The 21,997-nt window shown below is 40.9% G+C and overlaps 1 protein-coding gene across 3 annotated transcripts in view; it reads left to right on the forward strand.

Moving 5' to 3' along the window:
* The first annotated feature begins 1,126 nt into the window (after positions 1–1,126).
* SEC63 (SEC63 protein translocation regulator) overlaps positions 1,127–21,997 on the forward strand; it is a 64,507-nt gene continuing 43,636 nt past the window's right edge. For all 3 annotated transcript variants that reach the window (XM_075707932.1, XM_075707931.1, XM_075707933.1), the window contains exons 1-3: positions 1,127–1,265; positions 19,570–19,669; positions 20,541–20,655. In XM_075707932.1, coding sequence (XP_075564047.1) covers positions 1,142–1,265; positions 19,570–19,669; positions 20,541–20,655 — 339 coding nt within the window. In that variant the 5' untranslated portion in view covers positions 1,127–1,141. The remainder of the gene's footprint in view (positions 1,266–19,569; positions 19,670–20,540; positions 20,656–21,997) is intronic.

Below are 21,997 nucleotides of genomic sequence, written 5' to 3' on the forward strand. Positions count from 1 at the left end.
CTGTACACTGGACAGTGAAGCTGTAGAGACTGGCATACCCTCATAAATGGGCATTATTAGCAGCCTTTTCTACTTCAAAGAGGTAACTTGCCGTTAATGGTGTGATGAATGCCCACACAGTATCTGCCTTTTGATTTCACACCTTTAGGGTCACATCCTCTTGTAGAGTGTGATCATTCCTGCAACTAAGTTCAGAGTTGGATACATTTTAAATGTTTGCCCTCACACAGCAGCTCAGGGTCCACCCTCCAAATCCTGACGACTTGTTATGTCTGAACTCCTTTCCTTATCCAAGTTCTTGTAAGAATTGTAAGAATTCATTGTAAGAATACCGTGCCTTTTGGCCCCTTATTTACACCCTGATTGCTGCTTCTCGGCTTCTACCCTCATCGCCTTCACCTCTTCCCCAGCCCTGCCCCTGCAGCCTTCCCCGCTCCCATCCCCGGCGCTGACCTCGCCGCCCCACGCCCAGGGCGCCCGCAGAGCAGCCCAGCGCCCGTCCCGCTTGGGATGAAACCGGCACTGCCCGCAGAAGCTCCTCCGCAAAACGCCAGGCACGACCCTCCCCGCCCTCAAAGCCCCAGCAGCTCCCGGGGACACCCGCTTCGCGCGGGGACGGGGGCAGGGAACAACGGGAGGCGGCCGCGGCTCTCTCCCGGGGCAGCGGCGCCATCTTGCGGGAAGAGGCGGCGGCCCGGGGGCAAGGCGGGGCTCAGCGCCCCGCTCCCTGCCGGCCACCGCTTTCCGACAGCCGCCCGCGGGAGCCGGCCGGGGTCAGGGCGCCCCTCGGGACGGGGACGGGGACGGGGACGCGAGGGGACGCGGCCGCCTCCCCCCACCCCCCGCCCTGTCTCTCCTCAGGCGCCTCTGGCGGCGCGGCGGAAGGCGAGGGGCGGGGCTTTCGGCCGGGCGGGGGTTGCGGGTAGGCGCGCGCGCGCGCGCCGGGCCGTGACGCCAGAACGCCTATGGTGGCTGCATAGTGACACGTCTCCTTCCGCGGCGGCGCCCGGGGGGGGGGGGGCGGGGGGAGCGCCCGTTCTCGCGGGATCCCGGAGCGGCTGGCTCGGCCCCGCGCGAGCCGGGACGGCGAGACCGGGCCGCCGGCGGGGACGCCAGCGGCGGCGGTCGGCGCTGAGCGGCCATGGCGGGGCAGCAGTTCCAGTACGACGACAGCGGCAACACGTTCTTCTACTTCCTCACCAGCTTCGTGGGGCTCATCGTCATCCCCGCCACCTACTACCTGTGGCCGCGGGACCAGCACGCCGGTGAGCGGCCCTGCCCCGGGCCCGGCCTGCGCCTCCGCCTGCTGCCGCGGGGGCTGCCTCCCCTCCCGCTACTCCCCCCTTTTCCCCCCCGCCGGCGGGGGGCCGGGCCGGGCCTCCCACCGAGCCGGGCCTCCCGCCGGGCCGGGCCGGGCCCGCAGCGGCGCCGCTCCGCTCCGCCCCGCCCGGGGTGCCCGGCCGGCCCTGCGGGGAGCCCGGCGGAGCGCGACGCCGGGGGCCGCCGCTTCGGGGGGGGGGGTGGGCGGGCTCGGCGGGCTCGTGTAGTCGCTGTCAGCCATTTAGGGGTACCCGGGGGCAGGCGGCAAGCGGGAGGGTCCGAGCCCGCCTCCCCGAAAGCCCGCTCTGCTCCGCGCCTCTGCTCCTGCAGAGTCATTGCTGCGCTGGGGTGTAAGGCTTTTTTTGGTTGTGTTCCTTCCTCCTTCCCCGACCCCCCCCATGCCTTGCCGGGGTGTTTCAGGGCGGATGACCTGAATTTTCATCGTGGGAAAAGAATAAACTACTGAACGTTGTTTTGGAGTTGAGGCCAAAGAGGAAAAGTTACCAGGCTCTGCTTTTGTATGCTGTAAGGTCACAGCGAGCGTGAAAATAGGGATTTAATTTTTCCCCAATGCAAGTCACGTTAAATGCCCTAAAGTGCTAGATTTCTGGCCCGGTCCTTCGGGCTGATGTTTTGTGGCCCAAGCGATGTTAGAAAGTTTCGCTGAATATTTCTAAATTTCATTTTCCCAGTCATTTCCCTCTTTGTCTTTCCTGCATCCCTCTATTCTTGGAGAGAGAAGGCATTTTGGTATATAGGCTGCCAGGAACACATTTTTAACTGCAATTTTGAGATTAAAAAGGCTGTAGAAATTGTGTTTGAAGGCAGGATAGTAAGTCCTCGGTAGACCAAGGGTGCTCGATGCTGATTCCCATCGCTGAAACTGCTGACCTCTTGAGAACACTTGTGCTTTGCAGTCTGAGAAAAATCCCTTTCATTTGCTGCATCTTTTTTACATTCGGTATCTGGTGGTTATTTAGTGTTTTCAGATGCCATTTTAAATGGATTGTGTGGTTCTGTTTAACTTAGGTTTAGATGTGAAAGAAATACTCAGCAATGAAATCTTACTCCTATACCCTCTACTAAGGAGTAAGTACAAAAAAATCGATGGAACAAATGCTGTTTTGGTGCTAAATCATGGCTGTTTACAATCTTGGTTGCTGACAAACGTGCCTGGGGCTTCTGACAGGGCACTGGCTAGAGAAGCTCTTTGGAGGATTGATCTCTGCCCTCCAGATACTGCCTGTTGTACAGCTGAGGAGTTAGTTCTTTCTAAGGAAAGGTTTCTCTGCCTTGTCTTGCAGAGTCCTGACTGTTGCAAGAGGGAGGCGTTACTGTTGTTGAAGACATTTTGTAATCTTTGGGTTGTATTTAAGGAGCGGGGGATCAGAGAGAGAAGATGCCTCTCCTGTAACCTCTCCTCAAACCTCAAGATTTTTGTTTTATTTTTGTTCTGGAGAAGAGCAGGAGGCAATAGGAGGGAAAATTGTTCTTGAGTAATGTTTTACGTCCTCTGTAGTTCTTAGCAGCTGCTTCTCGGGAAAACTGATGTGCCTTAATTGAGACGCTGTGCAGAATGGTATGGCCAGCAGTGACGCTCAGCGCTGTTAACTTGTTTCAAGGGGCTTACAGAAGCAGGAAAAGCCATAGAAATGCTGTCAAACTTGTAAACACTTTACTAGCCTTATAGTTGATCTTCAGATATCCTTACAGAATGGCAGAAAATGAAAACCTAACTTTGGAATATGGCTGTATGGATTGTACCCAGTTTCCAAATAGGCCTGCCATTAAACATTACTCATTTCTTTCCCTCTAGCCAGCATTGTTGAGTGTGTGGAGGGCCTACTGCATATCGTTCTGCAATTAGTGTGAGATTCTTACAAAGCTGTATCAAACCATACTTTCCAAAACACAAAGTAAATTTTATTACGCTGTTGGTCCAAAAATGAGTCAACTAAGTGAAAATCACCAGGCATGGCAATGAATGGAAATGAAAGAATGATTTCTGCCTCATAATTGTCTTAATGGATTTTAAAATGTGAGTATGGTCCAATTTTTAGCATACGGTTTAATAGCGTGCCTACTGTCTCCTGGCTGAGTTCTGTTCTGCAGGCTCTTTTCAAATAAAAGAGTTGAGGTGTTGTGCAGATCACATTCAGGACTACTGGAGCGCTGTCTTGCTTCATTGTGGTGTTCTAGTTGTTTAAGCGGATGGCACTTGTACAACTTGTTTCTAGCAAAATCCTCTGATTAGCCTTCACATGACTTTGTATGTATTCAGCCATACCTGTTCCACCATTTGAACTGGATTTCAGGAATTAATTAAAACCTTGTCATGATGCAAAGTACTGATTGTTTAGCCATGACTTCTTGTTTTCAGAATCGTTCACTCAGAAAAACCCCCAAACAAACCAGAACACATGTACAATATCGGAAGCTAAGAGAAGACCTATGTCTTCAGAAGAGAAAATTTCCAGCTTTTGATTCCTGTAATGAGCACAAATATCTAGACTTTGATAAGACATGTTTATTTTGATACTGATTTAGAGCAGGTTTTCCAACTGGTGAGGCACACAGTACAGGGCCAAACTGAATTAGCTCTGCCAAGACCTCTGCTCTCTCTGTCTAGGACCAACTAGCATTTTTGTTCTGGAATTGTGTTTTGTCCTACCTGTGCTAGAGGGTCCAGCCGTAGAGATGCTTTGTGGCCCTGGGCAGAGTTGGTGAGGTCCAGGTGGACTAGCCGTCTTTCAGCTTCAGCTGCAGCAGAGCCTGCTAGGAGTGAGAAGTCTGGATCGGAGCGAACTTCTGTGAAGCAAAGCACATGCCTGTCCCCCTGAGTTCGAGACCCTTTTGCAATGTGAACCAGAGTACCTGAAAGACACAGAGCAGGTTAATTTTTTGGTAAAAACTAGGTTGAAAGATGTGCTTCAGCCACATTGACTTATGAGAGCAGACTAGAGGTAGTCTGAAGCAAAAGTGAAATGCTTATAGCATGGAGGTCGAGCCTTCAGTGCCTGCTGTTTCCTTCTACAAATGCACGACCAGAGGTTGCTGGTACTTGACACCACAGAGAGAGCCAGCGGAGGGGGAGGAGTGAGAGTGCAAAACATTTCACAGTTCTCTTCAAGTGAGGTTTAGCACCAAAAATCTGGGAATTGTTGATGCTCTGTAATGTTTTAGGATTGTTCTGTGCTGTAGTTTTGCAGTAAATGCCCATAGAGTAAATTAAAGGGGAGGGGAAAAAAAAAGTTTGTTTTTGCCATAGGGAAGATTGGAATGTAAGAATATATCTATACTGGTTTACTACTTCGAGAAAATTCAAAATGTGTTATCTGATGTCAGATTTTTAGCAGGATAGTTTTTTGGCAAGTCATTAAGATTTTTCTCTTAGTTCTTTTTAAAATAAACTTTGGAAAGGCCTTTTCAATACTGCTGTCTTGAAGAGTGGCATGATTTAACTTGTCTCAAGTCCTGAGTAAAATTTGAGCTGCTTGTATTTCCTGGGTGTCTGAACCTGCTTTTTCGAGGCATTCTGAGAGAGTCCATGTGAGGTGTTGCTGCAGCCTGCAGTAGGGATCAATATTTGTATTTGGGAGGGTTTTGCTGTGGTGTGGCAGTCACCCTGTGAACTGTCCTGTAATTTCATTACCTCAGCTTTGATAAGCCAAACAAGCAGGTAATTGACTTTGTAAAATGGATTTGTCCCAGTTATGTCCTCGGTGTTTGTTGTAGAGCTAATAAGGCTCTTGTAAAAGGTTAATTGTTCAGCTTTGTGTCTTGGGCTGCAGTTTCATAACTGCTTCAAGGTAGCAGTGCTCTAATAGAGCAAGGCTTGTATTTCTCCCCCTCCCTTGTACCAAATAGGGCACCTGGGCAGTGTGGGGGACTGGAAGAAACTCATTTGCACTAAAATGAATTTCTGGCGCTTTTTTCTGTCTTTTCATGTGTTATTATTTTCTGGGTAGGACTCACTTTGTGGATGTCTGGGATGGTGTAGGATGTGACTGTGAGCTGGGAGGGGAGAAGACTGATTCTTTCAGTGGTGGTGATGGTGAAACTGCCGTGTTGTTTATCCTTGAGTTGTATCTTTAAAACATGTATGTCTTTTTTATTATTTAAAAAAGAAAACAAAACAAAAAAAGCAGTTCATACTTTCTGTGGATTACCTCTGTTTTGGGTAAATATTGGTATAACTTTAGCATAATTACTGTGAGGAAAACTATTGCAAGGACTGTTCTTCATTTGGAATAAAAAATACAGTTGCTAAGAAGTTAAATCTGGTGCAGATTCACTTAACTAAATAGTATTTTCTGAAATGGGAATGTTTAAAGTTGTTTTTCAAAAAGTTAATTGCGAGAGTTGAAGAAACGATGTTTTTTCTCAGCAATTGTGGATGGATAAGTGCCCATCAAAGTATCTTCATGTTGTTGGACTTGCTTTGAACCAGTTTCACTGTAGGCTTGTGTGGATTAAACAGCATCTAGAAAGGAAATGGAGCGCAAGAGGTGAATGAATTTAGTTGGATAGTGCACCAGTTGTTGCACAATGCTGATGTGTTTGCTGAACTTTGTGTACTTTTTGACTTACATCTATGCTGCTGAATTGAGCCATGTAATTATAAAGCTGTGCTGAAACAGGTGGTCATAGATTGCGATGTGCTTCATAGGTAAAGTACATGTATCTGTGAAAGCTTGTCGTTCCATCCAATTTTTGAGTTGATTTAGGTCTATGTTAAATAAATTATCCTGTTTTAGGGCACTGGGTATTCATAATGTATTGCAAAGCTGCTGGAAAGAATAAAAGTCTCTATTCTGAGTCTTTTACAGTAACTTGAACAAAACAAGATGTTGAAAACAGTTCAAAAACCCCAAAGAATAATAGCTGTGAATGCAGGGATGATGTTAATGAAAGTTTGCTCTTGCAGTCTCTTCTCTGAGAGAAAAAAAGCTGCAGGAGCTATTCTGCTTGGAACATAGATCTTCCTTCTTGAAGTGTAAGAACAGAAGAACCTACTGTAGGAACGGGGGAAAACAAAATGAGCTGCTGCATTTTCATATCTAGGAGAAAATATTGATATGAAATGGATAAAAGCTGTTCAGTTTACTTTCATTGTGGTAGAAATCCATATAAAGCGTGTGGGGGTTTTTTTGACAGTGTGGTGTCCGTTGTCCCCACCCTCCTAGCTATATGTTGTCCTGGTGCTCACTAACCTTTTTCCCCTGCACCCTCCCCTGTCAAATGTTTCTGTTTCTGAGATGTAGCAAAAGTTTTCTTAAAGAACACTAGGTTAATACAAAGAAAAACTTAAAAAAACTGGTTAAATGAGTCTATTCCCTGCTAATCTTTGAAGATGCCATGCCTCTAGGAAGTAGCACAGGCAGTTTGAGAACCTGTGTTCTAGTCCAGCCTTTTTGCTTTGAGGCTAGGCAGAGTACAGAAGTATTTAAAAAATATAGCTTATTAGGTGACTATTAAAAGAGAGAATAGAATATAATGGTGACACTTAATACTATTTTGTTAATTTTTACTATTTGCTATTTTGAAGCAGTAGGGTTTTTTGCCTGCTACTGTAGATAGGTAGTACTTGGCACTCATGTTCAAAACCTTGAAGATAAGTCCTGAGAAAGTCCTTCTGTAAAGGTTTACTGTATTAGGAACCATACTTCTGTGTATATCTGCCCACTATACTGGGTGTCCCTATGTAGTAGTATAAATATGAAGGTTTCTCTGTAATTTTTTGGTGCATTTTTGATCTGTAGGTCTCGAGGCTGTCTTCAGAGATCTGTCTTAATCCCCTGCTTTAAGATGGAAGTAGAGGAACCGAGGCTGTAAAGTTTATTTGGCTCTTTAAGGACAAACAGTGGGTCTGCAACTTGGATATGGCTCCAGCTAATGTAGAGAATGCAGGCAGCATTTCTTCTCTTTTTATTTGTAATGGAGTAATGAACACTTGTACCTTACAGCAGCTGGGGGAGAGGAAGGGCATCTTGGTACTACCTAATATTGCTGCTCCCACTCCAGGGTAAAATTCTTCCGTGCTGTTTCTAATCCTCTGGTGAGATAAGATTGGTTGGAGTGGGTTGACTGTGACCCCAGTCCTCGCTCACAGCTCATTGCATTCCCATTAACCTTACCTCAAAAGGATTTCACGGCATTTTGGTGTTTGGTGGTACAGGATAAAAGTACAGGATGCTGGTAAAGGACAGGATGAAAGAACAGGATAAAAACACAGGATGCCATGCTTATTGCTAATACTTATGTGGTGGATGGGCATGGGTGTGAAAACTTGATATCTGAATATAAGCATTTTGTACCCATGTGTGCATGTGCTTATCCTTTCCTGTTAATATAACCTCTGAGCATTGTGTCAGGAAGTGGGAAGAGAGTGAAACTCAATTCTGCATTTAAGAACTGTTATTACATATAAATTGATTTTTTTTGAGGTATTGAGAGATTGAGTGTACTATGGTTGACTTAAACCATTTCAAGTTTAGAAAAACAGAGCTTATTAGGTGACTATTAAAAGGGAGAATAGACTATAATGGTCATACTTAATACTGTTAATTTTTTACGATATTGCTATTTTGAAGCAGTACGGGTTTTTTTCAGAAACATTTGAAGAAAGGGCAAACATGATGAGATGTCATTAGTAATGCCTAGCAATTTTCTCTAAAAATACTTTTTAAAACAAAGCGTTTGGACAGTTATCTACACTGCTCTGTTATTTGGAAAAAAGGCATGTCTTTTCATAGCTTTTTTTTAAAGTATTGTAGTCTTATTATAAGCATCGTAGCCTCCTAGCAGTAAAATAAAATTAATAACCTTGTATTAGAGATTAGTTGCGTAGCTTCAAGACTGTCCAGAACGCTTAATTCTGAAAAGCTTTTTGTTGCAAGATAAAGATCAAGCTATTACAAGAACTTTATCTCTCATTACCTGTATGTGAAAATAAAGCTGTTTCTATTTTTTTTAAATTCAATCTTTGTTATGGAAGCTTATGAAAACAGCATTGTAATAGCTTGATTATATACCTTGTTGTTCATTCTCTACTTGCTGCAGGGGTATCTTGACTGCTCGTGTAGGTGACACTGAACTACCAGGATGTACAGGCTGTGTATTAAAGAATTCAAGTTAGTGCTGTTTAACCTGATATATTCAAGGGTAAAGAGTATGGTGGTTCAGTTACAGCTTCATGAGCAGCTAAACCATTCTTGCAGTAGGAGCAGGAACTTGAGAGGAGCAAGGTAAATGACGAGGAATGGGATCAACAGCAATTCCAAACTGAGGATTTTGGGTTTGGTGGTTTTGTTTGGGGTTTCCCTGCCCCGCCCCCCCTTCACATTCATGCCTGTGAAGAAGGGTGCAGATCTGCAGCGATTTGAACAAGTCTAGACTGGGGATGCTGCGAATTTGATCCTGTGATGCTGCCTTCTCCCACGGAGGGAGCTGTAGTCCTTTCCCTTAATTGTTAGCCAGGACCTCACAAACATGTGTCTCCATTTCATGGTGAGGGAGGTTGTGCTGGCTGGACCGTATCAAGAGTAGGAAGAACCCCAAAATAGGTACTTCATTTCTTTCCTGAGCAAAAAGATTTGTGTCTGCACCAGTTTTTAAAGAAGTGTACAATTGAGAAGACTGAAGAGGTGTCTTCAGATTGTCACTTATTTCCCTTGTACAAAAAAATACTTACAAGCATTCTCAATATATATCCGTTGGAGATGACGCATTTTAGATTAAAAAAGATACCTTTATCTTGGTTGGTTGGTTGAACTATTTGAAACTAGGATATTTGCTAGCATTGTGACTTCTACAAACAATGGTTAACCAATAACGTTTCAAATATCTTTCTTTTTTTTTAGAAAAAAAAGAGTGGTTATACTGGTTCAGGTCAGATATTGTCTTTACATGATATTACAAAAGTGTATGCCTTAATGAGGGGGTAACAGGACAGGCATAAATGATGCTTCCTTTGCGTGTTCTCCCAGTTTCCAATGGTTTTCCAATGTTTTGCATCTGCTTCTAATTTTATTTGATGATTCTTATTTGCTCTACTGGAAGGGGCAGTAAACATTCAATCCTGTCTTTCCTGGATGTCACTTAGGTTTTTTACAGCCTTCTCTTACCTCTCCTTGCACTTCTCTATCTCCCAGCTGAAAGATTTGTAGCTTATATGTTGGACATAAATCTTCTCATACGTTCAATGGCTCTTGTTCACCTTAATTGAATATTTTCTAGTTGCTCCTCTTTGAGAGGTGGGGACTAGGACTGTGCATCATACTCAAGGTTGTACATACCTTAAGTTTATGTGGTGGAATAATGTTTGCTTCCTTTCCTCACAGGAATACTCTAGACATTTGCCTTGCTTTTATAACTAATAAGCATTCAGCTGAGGTTTTCATAAACAGTTTCTCACAACACCAGGATCACATTCCTGAGAGGTAATCGTCAGCCCCAAGCTCGTCCTTACATATATAAAATTAGAATAGTCCACATTGCTCTTTACATTTTCATACTCTGAATTCCACATGCCATTCTGTAGTCCACTTGCTTGATCTTTACAATTCTTCAGAGTACTCTTGCCCTTGTTACGCAGAATAAGTTAATATTGTCCAGAAGTTTTATTTTACTGCTCGCCCCTTTACCCAGGTTACTTATTAGTGAAATGTGAGTATCATAGTTCCAACACAGATTGCTGCAGAACTCCCGGTGCCTTCCTCCTGCTGTAAGAATTGGCCATTCACTCTGTCTTCTAGTCACATACTTATTTTGGCAATAGTTAGATGGTTGTCCTGAAAGACTTTTAAAAGGAACCTTTCAAAAGCCTTTTGGAAACCACAGACTGTATCAGTAGGATCTTCTCTCCCATACATTTACTTCCTTTAAAGGACTGAATTTTGTAAAACTCACTTTTCCTTTACAAAAGCCCCACTGATGGTAAATGGCTGTATGGTATTTATCCCTGTGGCCACTAATTCTGTCCTTTATTATAGTTACTTCAAGATGTGCATCAGAACAATACTGAATACAAGCATTTTTAGTGATTGGTGGTATGCTAAGTGACTTTTGTTTATATTTGTTTTGGATTGAATGTGTCCTGGTTTCTTCCCCATGCCAGATTGATTAAAATAAAGCTAATAATTAAGGATGTGTAAGTCTTGGAGCCCAGCGTTGTTGTTGATTTCCTCTAAAATTGCTAACCTTGATGCATGTGGGTGTTGTTCCATATTAAAATGGCCAGTTCTCCAATTCCTCTCAGATTCCATTGAAGTTGTGCTGATGCACCTGTAGGTCCAGCCTTACTATAAATTTGATAATTTAGGTGATGTATCTTAAAAGTTCATATAGTTAGTCCCACTGACAGTTTTGTCAACATAAATGAGACAGTATACTAATAGGAAGGAGGTTTGGAAACAGCTTGATTAGGAGTAATGTAATGTGGAACTGTGGCCTGAGACCAGTGAGGCTGACTGTAAACAGAAAGTGCAAGTAAGTGAACTCTGAAAAGAAGTTAACTTTCAAGATGTTAAATCATCTTATGTTACTGTTCGATAAAGTTGTTAGTAACAAATGCTATCTTTGGGTCAGCAAATATGTGTGGGACAATGTATGTATGAAAAGTTAGGTTAATTTTTGTTTCTTTTACCCTTAATCTAGTTGCTGCAAAACATGCTCTAGAAAAGAAGCAGCCTTGCTATTAAGGTCTTTCACAGGACTTTATGCAGTTTATGAACTGACTGGAGTTTTTAATAGTTAACAACAACATGTTACTCAAAACACGTGATATTTTTGATTATTTCTATGAATATTTACTAGACAGAAAAAAACCTCTTTAAAACAATTAGGGTCAGATTTTTAGTGAAGAGGCTAACTTGGACATGACCTCTTCATAGATAAAGTCAGGGTAATGAGGACAATTCTTACAATAATAGGCATTAAAATTAGAAAGCATCTATTCAGATCATTTAATTCTTCGCTGATATGGTCAGTTCAAAGTCCTGAAACATGCTTTCCAGTTCAAAAAAAAAACCCAAAGAGTAATCTTAACTGAAACACAAGTGGTCATTTGAAGGCTTCTGGATTTAAGCAACTGCACTCTAGAACACTTTTAAATAATTTGCTTCATGCCTCATAATTTAGGATTTTACACTAGAAGTCAATCCTATTAGAATAAGGTTTGAAATTATTTAGTACTTCAGAGGAGTTGCTCATTTTGTGAGTTACTGTGAGTTTGAATCCTGCCTCTTAGTTGCCAGGGAAGATGGGTTGCTGCTTTAAAACATCATTATCAGTGTTTGTCAGTGGCTTCTTTTGAAACCAAGTGTAAGGTTTTTTCCTAATCGTGTGATTTTTAAATTATTCCCAGATACCATACTATATCCATGTGGAGTCTATTTTACAATAATTATCAATGAAAATGTCAATATATTGAGTTAAGCAAAAATGGCCTAGTAAGGCAGTAGGGTAGCATTTCCATACTTGTATTCATCACCTGTTATTTGAGAAATGGTTCTGTGATCAAAAATCTAAATTATTTGAGAGAGCTCTAGTTCAAGACCTCAGTAAATAAATTGTCCGTACCATTGTTTAATTTCTGTGATGGTTGAAGTAGGAAAAAGTCCAAGACCTCAGCTTTTGCATGTGCATACATTGTGTATATGTATACATATACATGGCTGATGAAAAGGAACAGGAACCTATTTAGTGCACGGTTCAGAGGATTAAAACTGTAGAACTCTGAATAAAACCCAGGAAAATCGGAAACTCTCAAGAGCAGTGTTTCAGCTGAGCCTGTTACCCTCAATTTGAACAGAACAGCTTTAATGCTTAGAGCCGTGGTACCCTTGGGTCTTGACCTTTACGCAAGACTTGTATGCTATGTGTATTTCTTGCATCGCTTGATGCATTCCACAGGTACAAGTTTCAAAGACAGGGGCAGAGAGAGGATGATGTGCTGCAAATAAGTTTTGTGGAAGTCTGTCTTTAAAGTGATCTTGGCGTTTCCTAGGCTGCAAAATTCTGCCACTCTGTGTTCCTTGCTGAAAGAAGTCCTTTTCTTTTGAAACCAAGCAGCATTCTCCGTTGGGTGAGTTGTCTGCATCTGGTGGGCAGAATGCTTCATATGTGCCTCCTCATATTTCTTTTTCTGACAGAGTCCACTGGAGCTGTATTTTAGACTTGCTGCCTTTGCTTTTCGTAGTAGCCTGAAGGCAGAAAGGACACAGGAGGCTAGGATGTACTTCTATTCTTTCGTACTACTTGAGGTAGAATGATGGACAACCAGTGGCTTCCATTTATTCTGGTTGTTAGATTTTTTTGTTAGTTTTTGGTTGTCCTAAAAATTGACTATGATCTTTTTAAACTTTTATATGCTTTAGGTATGAGTACTGATGCCAGTAGTCCTATTTTGTGGTATTTTTTCCTAAAACTGACTCATGTGTGTTGCAGCTGAAACAAGATTCTGGTGATTAAAACTTTTGTATATAATTCCAGGTGTACCTCTTTCCCTTCCCTCTCTTCCAGAGTTGCCCATCTCCAATAAACGTGCAATCTTCTCTCTTTCCTCAGGAGGATGTAAAAAATGAAAAAGAATCTCCCTTAGGTTTTCTTTTGGAGCACTTGTTGGAGCCTCTAGAACCTGAAACAAAAAGGTTAGGTCTAGGTAGCGATCATTTGTTAGACATTCCTAAAGGTAAAATGGATCCTCCTATTTCTTTGGAAACAAATACATAAGATTTCTCAAGCACTTTCAATAGTACAACCTGAAGACCACTTCTGTTTCACTGGCAGAAAGGAGTAGGTCAGAAGTAATTTCTGAAGTAATGGCTAGGTTAGGTTACCCTACATGGGTTACTAAAAATGAAACAAAACTCGTGCAGTGCTTTTGTATTTGTATTGCTTTATGGTGTTCACCCCAAAATGACTTGTATCCCAGGTCTTTCTTTGGATGTCTTGGCATAGCCCAGTTATCTGGTGCCCTTGTCATTGCCCACAGAAATGGCTCATTCTTTCTGTGGTACTGTTTTTAACACGTTTTGTGAAGCCGTACCAGCATGTGTCTCACAGATTGTTCTGGCAACAGAAGTGCTTGTGTTCCTGAGCTGCCTGGCAGTGCCCATGTTGCCAGCATCCTTTGTGTTCCTTCTGCTGATGGAAGCACATCTGCTTTGCTAGTCATCATCAGTAGTGCTGCCGAGGTGGTGATCGGAGTGTGGTAAACCAATATGCAGTTGCTGCATTTTGTAAAGGCCTTGGTTTTTGAAGACAATATTTGTATGAGAAGTGAAAGACTGTATTTTTATGATGAGGGGGCAGGGGAGAAGTGCAGAAAGGCAGTGTGTGTGCCAGTAAGTAAGGTATGGGTGAACATCAAAACCAAACTTAAGTCAGGCGTGGCTGAGCTGTAGGCCACAGGTTGTATGTAATCTGTGGAAACAGTGAATCCAACCTGTGATCAGCTTCCTTCTGTGTTTGTGTACCCTGTGTTCCTCATCCATCATGTGATGGGTGAATGAACAGATGATGTTGAGATAGACATGACAAAATTTTTTCTGTTGTGTGAGGGTGATCAAGCACTAGAACAGGTTGCTTGGAGAGACTGTGGGGTCTCTGTCCTTGAAGATATTCAAAGGCCTACAGCCAAAGCCCTGAGCAGCTTGCTTTGTTGACCCTTCTCTGAGCAGCATGGTTGGATCAGATGATCTCCAGAGGTCTCTCCCAAGCTCAAACGTTCAGCTGTTCTGGGATACCCAAGAACTGTGTGGTCTGGGTTACCCACCTAGAAAAAGCAGACACCTCTGGCTTATTCCTCTTAAAATCGCTCTCTCTAAAGACCTGGATATTCAAGAGGCATACGTTAGTTCTGACAAAGAGGAGTCAATTGTTTACTTAAGCATTCTCCACTGATACCTGTGTTGTCACCTGGAATACAAAGGAAGAAAACCTTTAGTCACAAAATAAAAGAAATAAAGATCAAAGACAGTCTTTTTTCTCCTTTTTTAATAATTGCTTTTAGCTTGTCATTCAGATGTTGCATACCTCTTTGGATTCAACATAAAGTTGTCTGTATCTCAAATGTGCAGACCAGTGATCTTTAGTCATTCTCTAGTTAAGGTATGCAGCCAAATGGACAGCTACCTTTAAGGAAGCAAAAGTCTAACATACTTGTTAATTACTTTATTTTCATCCAAAAGTATTAAGCGGATTAGTGTACGAATGAACTTTTTTTCCCCCATTTAGTTATTAATGGCCTAGCTGTGCTACAGTCTTGATTTTATTTTCATTTGTCTAAAAGCTTTAGACAATGTTGGATTAAAATACTTACTAGTATCACTGGAGGACCTGACTAGCTTTTTCTGAATAATTGAAAGAGATGGCACTCAGGTTTCCTTTTGTACCAGTAATTGTTTTATTTGTTGAGAACTTGAAGAGTGTATTAAGACGTAGTTTTGGCTGGATATTCACATACATTTGTTAAGATATTATAGTGGACACTTGTGAGAATCCTCTGAAATTGAGAGAATTGTATTGATGAAAAATTGCTTGTGAAGCTCAGGAACTTTGAATGCATCCATAACAATTTGGGAGGAAATAGAGGAAGCATGGGATGCTTCCCCAGATTATTTACAGAAATGAACTGGCACTCTACATCCTGATCTGATAGGGGTGCTTTACCAATACCCTGGTGCATGGATTATTGTTAGCGAGATTAATTCAAAAGCCCACGGATGCATAACGCCTTTGCTTTTCAAGGCTGTTTAATGCCTATATTAAAAACCGTAGGAGAGATTCACTATTGTTAAGGTTTTACCCATCAAATGAGAAGTCATTCTGAATACAGGAAAAGCATTCCCCCCCACAGTTGTCTCCCTGTAATCCCGTATCAAAGGATGGTGTCTGAAGTGCTCTTATGCTTCAATGGGGAGCCAAGATCTGGAGTGAGAAGAAACAGAGAACTCTTACCTGCTTTTCAGACTCTGAATCTCTTTCCCTGACAGAGCAAGAATTCTAGAGCTAAAATCCAAAGAAGGTACAATTCCTATTTCACTGCAAAGCTTTACCCTGAGCAGCATGTAATGTATTTACTCCTGCATTCTTCAGGTCTGCAGGATATTGCAGGGACAGTGTGCCAGTTCTGTGGCATGGCAAATCCACTTGTGTGAAAGAAAGCTCCTTGGGAGAGGAAGGCAAATCAAAAAAGGACCTGATTTATCCACAACTTGCTCATTAGGAATACATTGCTGCTTTTGTTAAGCACAGTAATTATCTGGTATTCTGGCTCTTGCTAGCCTTTTCTTTTTTTTCTTTTCTTTTTTTTTTCTTTTCCTGCAACCAATTTCTTTCTAACAAGGTAAGTATTTTCTTTGGTGCAATCACATATGTTATCTGTAAATAAACAGGAAGCCTGTTTTTCCTGGATACAGCAGGAATATAGCACTCTTACTCAGGGTGATATTTTGCCAGTGCCTTTCTGCCTAAGCTGGAAGTGATGCTGTCTGTACTTCTTCTTTCTCCCAAGTAGCTGCCTGTTTTTAAATTCCACAAGTTAATATGTGTTAATAATGACATGTGACAGAGGAAGCGCCTCAGGATAGCTCTGAATAATTTGAATAGTCTGGACTTTAGCCCCAACTTGGGAAAGATTTGATTCTTTCTTTATGTTCCAGACAGATAACTATAAACAATCATTCATCTATTTAGTGCCCTGTTTCCTTTGGGGGTTGTTAATCAAATGAGACCATTGCCATCCCAAGATTGGAAAGAAATTAATGGATTGCTTTTGCTTTGATACGGTTTAATCAACTGTAATTAGATTTGATCCAGAGTTGTTCAGATGCATGTGTGTAAACACCCTCCCCCCCCCCCCCCCCCAAAAAAAAAAAAAACCCAAACCCAAAATGATGGCTGCTTAGCATCATGTCTTAATTCAGTGTTTGTCTGAAGAGGTTCCCCTGTGCCCCATTGCTGTTCCAGGACATCATTGCCAGGGATTCTTCAGGGATTCTTTAACTGACTTAGGTGTGTGTCATTTACCTATACAAAGGGCTTAATTCTTGCTCACACCACTTGCCTCTTTTTTTTTTTTTTTTCCTTGGTGCTATTGTCAGACTGTTCACAGAATGTGACTCCTGCAGCTGTTATTGGAAGGCTGTTCCAAAACCTCAGTTCTCTACTTATTATAAAACACCTTTAGTTTCTAGCCTCATTTTCCTCCATGGTCAGTTTTTATTTGACCTTATGCCAATTCTTTAGTTTACCTTGCACAACTATTTTTCTGTTCTCCATGGTGCCTTCCCATAAGGGCCTTTTGGAAGCTTTTTGGCATGGTAAGGTGAAGAGTATTGGCAAGACAAGGCACAGCAGCTTGTTAAAAGCATCCTAGCAAAAACACTAAAAGGAGTCATATCCTGTTAGGCTTAGTTTTACAGGATTAAGTAAACAAAGTTCTCTTAGTCACTTTCTGTTTCTCCAAGTGCACTGGTAATCCGTTTTCATGCTAGTTCTAGGTATTTCCGCAAGCAGCGTAGTCAGTTAAGATGGTTACCAAACAGCACTGCTGCGTGGTTGTGCTGCAGAAATGTCTGTGTGGCTGCGATACAGGTTGGATCAGGTAGATGGTCTGGGTCAGTGTGGTTGAACTGAACGGTTGGCTTCATCTTGCTTCAGCACTGCACAACTGAATTAATTGACAATATTTGAAATGAGCGATTTATGCTTAGCATAAGCACATGTGTCTTCTATGAGGCTTGTGATGCCTGATTTGTTCCAGTATCACTGGTGACTTTTTTCATAAAAGCATCATGCTATGGCTCACAGTTGTCCAGTGACTGTTTAAACCCCCCCTCCCCCGACATTTTCCTCCCTGTTTCTGTAGCAGAACTCTTTAGTCCTCATAACTTAATCATCTGTCTAGTCTTTAATACCATCAGCTTTTTTTGAAAGGCCAGTTCTATGTGCTGGCAGTGTCTCTTAGTTTTGCATTGAAAAATGTAGTTTAATTTTAACTAACAATTAGCTCACTTCTAGTTGTGGTGGATCCAGTTCTGAACCAACACAGATCTCCCACAATTTTTGTCTTAAAAAAAAATTACAAAGAGAGAATGCCAAATAAATTTGCATTCTACCAGCAGGGAGTCTGTTGCATTTTAACCCTGTTTTCATTGTCTTCTGAATTTTTCCTTCACCATGCTTTATAAAGCCTTACACAAGTGAAACTATGTGAGAGTTGCTTAACCAAGTATTAGTCATATCCTTTTTGTTTAGAAAGTTTCATGTTTCGTACCTGTTTTAAGTATGTGAACAATCTTTGCAAGATTAGGAGAACTGCAAATACTTGCGTGCTTTATCTGTCGCACAAAATTGTGAGACAAGTTTCGAAGCATATTTTGAAGTCCTGCAAGAGTTGGATCAGATGCAAGGGATTGAATTATCCTCCCTTATCTCTTATCTTTCCCTCTTTGAGGGTGGTGGGACTACTAATCTAATCTTCTCAAGGAATCCCATCAAGCTGTTTAATGTCATACTGAGTTTTGGGGAAGATATACTTTATAGAATTAAGTAGGTCAGAATAAGTCAGTACATTTTTCCTGGTTCCAGTACCTTGTCTTTGCAAGATTTAGTATTTGTCTGCTTTACTAGTTTGTGGGTGGCCAGGTGTCTTCTGTGTTGCCACTCTCCATTTCTGCCAAATCAGCTAGAGTTTGAAATACCATCCTGTGCTCACATCTGATCTGGGTTAAATCTGAGCTTGTGGTTCATCTGGTGCGCAATATTGGCATTTATGGTAATGTTTCTCTGGCCTCAGATAGTTTGGTGACTGCAAATTGAAGTTCTACACGTTTCATCTGAATTGTATGCTTGCTTAGAAATTCAAGTCGATCACTGAGCACCATATCCCACCTCCCAGTATGTTCAGAATCACTAAACAGAGGTCATCACTATCTTCCACAATCACCTTTCAGAAATTTGCCAAAGAAAAATGTTTCCATGTATCATAACTGCTGTTTTAGTTAAGATGAGGGCATCACCTTGCTAAAAGTGCAAAGTTGAGATTTAAGACTTTTTAGGATGTGATTGACATGTGCTTTGAATTGAAGTTGTTAATATAATTCCTACATTTAGATAATTCACAAACTTTAAAATTGGCAAATGTAGTCACTTTGTTCACCAGCAATATCTAAATATATTGAGACAGGATGAATTTTTTCCTTTTAATTCTTTATCCTTTAACCTGAAAAGGGCTAAGTGGTCTTATTCTTTTGCAGGTAAGGTAATTACAGTGACCTCCTCACTTCAGAAGTGTTGCAGGTCAGACTGCGTAGTCTATCGATAGACAAGTTAAAAGATAAACAGAACTGAAGTCACTTTGTAATGTATAATTTCAGTGCTCACAGAAATTCTGTACAAGCTATTTGCTTTCTGCCATACTTTTCTTAGCATAAAAGACTTCTTTGCCCAAGACTAAGTTGGTCTTGATTAACTGCGAAATACAACTAAAACTCTCTTAACAAAGAGAGCTTCCATGCCTTGTCATGGTGATGCTGACAGTATAAATACAATTTCCTTCCAGCCCCATCGTGTCTTGAAAGGACATGGGAGGAAATCTTTTCGGCTAGTTTGTCATTAATGTGTCTACTCTCTTGCCAAGGACCCATATGATTGAGCTACATGGCTTACATACAGCTATTATCTTACTCCTCCTTCCTTTTCCCCTTCAACAGGAAAAACCTAAGTGAAGGCAACTTAGAAAAAGCAGATGTTGCAAAGAGGAGGAAAACGCATCATATTTTGAATTGAGGAAGTAGCTGTTGCTCTAGCTGCACTCTTTAGTTGTATACAAACACTGTTTTGTTTGTGCGTTAGGTTTTTTGGGGTTTTGTTTGTTTTTCCTGCACACAGTAGCTGACATACTGAGATGGGAGACTTGCTGGAGTTGAGTATAAAATGGCAGAAGTAAAATTTACAGGTGCACATTAGCCAGACAAAGGCTGGGTGCACAAATGATGGTTGCTCTGTGGCATGTGGGAGATAGAATGGATTCCTGTTAGGTAGTGGAGAATAATCGGACTAACTTCCTATGTTTATGGATGTACAGTGCCACTTAAATGGATAAAAAACATTCTTTCCTCCAGTATTGCTGGATCTTTTGTAAGTCTTCCAACTGACCTTGTATTGCGTATGTCAGGATGAAGTGAGTATGTTTCTTCTGTTTTTTGTCAGATTGTGATTAACCAACCTTTCTCTTTATAGAGCAAATTCGATTAAAGAATATAAGGAATGTATATGGAAGATGCTTGTGGTATCGTTTGCGACTGTTAAAACCACAACAAAACATAATTCCTACAGTAAAGTAAGTACGTCTCATTTGCATGACTTTCTATTAAAGCAATTCCTACATTTTTATTTTTATAAAAATATATTTTTTTTGTAATCAAAGCAGCTGGAATTAGTTATATAATAATGGCTTTTATGTCACAGAAGAGACATTTGCAATCTGCTATATTTGAATAATTAATAGTTAATCATTATTATCTAGTAGGGCTTGAAATCAAGATGGATGCTCTTTGTCCTTTGTAAAATATCTGCTAAATGAAACCAGTGAACCTCAGCGCTAATAAATAAGTAAACAATGCATTTATTTGTTCCAAAAAATAATCCTCCCTCACTGAAATTAGTGGTGCTAGTGATGTCTTTTGATTTAAATATTTAATATGTAAACATATATATTCAAATATATAACAGTAATAATTTGTATGTTCCAAGTTGATGGTTTTCTATCCTTCAGTTCTTTGTTTATTACTCCCACCTTCAAAATATTTTGCTGTCTGTTATGCATCTGTTTCAGCTTTTTGTTTTTTTAATGTTGACTTTGTCTAGGATCAGGTTAAAGTTGTCCTTTAAAAATAGGAAATACTATTGTATACCTGCTGAGGACAGATAGTTAAAGGACAGGAAGAGTCTTTGTTGATAGTGGCTTGCCTTTGTTTAGGAAAAAAAAAAGGAGAAAAGAAATTAATTAGAAGTCAGAGCAGCTGTCTCATCTGTGTCAAAGGTGGTGTTATAGCTGAAATACTCATATCTGCTTTAAAATGGCTTTAATGTTTCTAGCTATTTTAGTATTGTTTCTTGAAGACTGATATCAAATTGCTTCTCATGTTATCTCTAGAATTGTGCTAGAGCTAGTGGATTTGTACATTTAAAAGATTCTCTCTTCTAAACAGGAAAATAGTCCTCCTTGCTGGCTGGGCATTATTTTTGTTTCTTGCATACAAAGTTTCCAAAACGGACCGAGAGTATCAAGAATACAACCCTTATGAGGTTTTACATTTGGATCCTGTAAGTAATAGCATCTTTCACTAGTCTGTACTACTATAACTGTATGTTCTATGTCTAGATACCAAATTTAAGACTTGGTTTTTTTTAAACAAAATAAGTTAACTTTAGTGAATGTATCTACTGGTTTTGTTCTTTTTCGGCATCTGAAAGCTGCTGCTGCGTATTGTAAAGTCAGTCGTTAGATATTCTTTGCCTATATCTGTACTATTTTATAACTTTCGTATCTAACTCCTTCAAATTTTAATGATTTTCTTAATATAGTGAGGTGGGTTTTTAAAATATATTTTGAATCTTACTCTGATGTTGTTTTCCTCACTTGGTACAGGAAAACAAAAAAGTCATTCTGCTTTGTATGCCCTGTGAAAATCCTCTCAATAGCCATTTTTAGTGATGTTGCTGAATGAACTGTATGAACAAGAATGTGGATTCATTTGATTTACAGTTGTTGTACAGCAATATCGCAAATGAAAGGTTTCACTAAAGGGTGTTGGTGATGCACATTTTGGTGTACTAAAGATTACCTTGAATCTCAGTTGCATCTGTGAATGCAAACAACAAATTCTAAATAGTGGTACCACGCGATTGGTTTATTAAACTGGAAAAAAAAAAAGTAGCGTTTATCTAGAAAACAGATGCAGTGCTTTATTTATATTGAAGATCTGATTCAAAATGGATATAAAAATGTATATATCCTGAGGAGACAAATAGACCTTCTGGACATCTCTTAAACTCTTATTTAGTCTTGTCAAATGCTTTTCTTCATCTTAAACACAATACCTCGAGCAAATTCTCTGCTTATGGTAATTATTTCCTGATACAAAGCTCCTCTTTTGGACAACAGTAGACTCATCTTTTCAGTTCTGAAGTCCGAGGTATGTTTTACTTTCCAGTCTAAGGAAATACACTGTGGATACAGCTTAGTGCAAGAATATGGAAGAACTCTGAATGTACCTGTTTTGATGAAACTTGATGTGTATTGTTAGCGTGGGAGAGCTTAATATGTATATGAACATTAACAAATACATCGCTTGCCATTAGTGATGTGGCTTGTCAGCACAAGGATAGGCATCACTGGTACTGCTCTTCTATGCTGAGAAAGCCATTATAGCAGATAAGTAGACTCTAGCCTGTCACATGTGGAGGCAAGTTATTTAAATTCAACCTCTGCTCAGTTACGCTGTTAATGAAGGATTGCTGACTTGCGTCCTCTCACTGATGCGCAGGTATGGTATCTGTTGGAACCGTTCATATACTGGGTTAACTTTGATTAAACAAATCAGGCTAGGAATTAGGTCATCAGAGGATTTTCTTTTGTCATCTTTGGCAAATTTCTACAAGTAAC

Source organism: Pelecanus crispus, chromosome 3 (assembly GCF_030463565.1).
Source record: "Pelecanus crispus isolate bPelCri1 chromosome 3, bPelCri1.pri, whole genome shotgun sequence".
Lineage (NCBI taxonomy): Eukaryota > Metazoa > Chordata > Aves > Pelecaniformes > Pelecanidae > Pelecanus > Pelecanus crispus.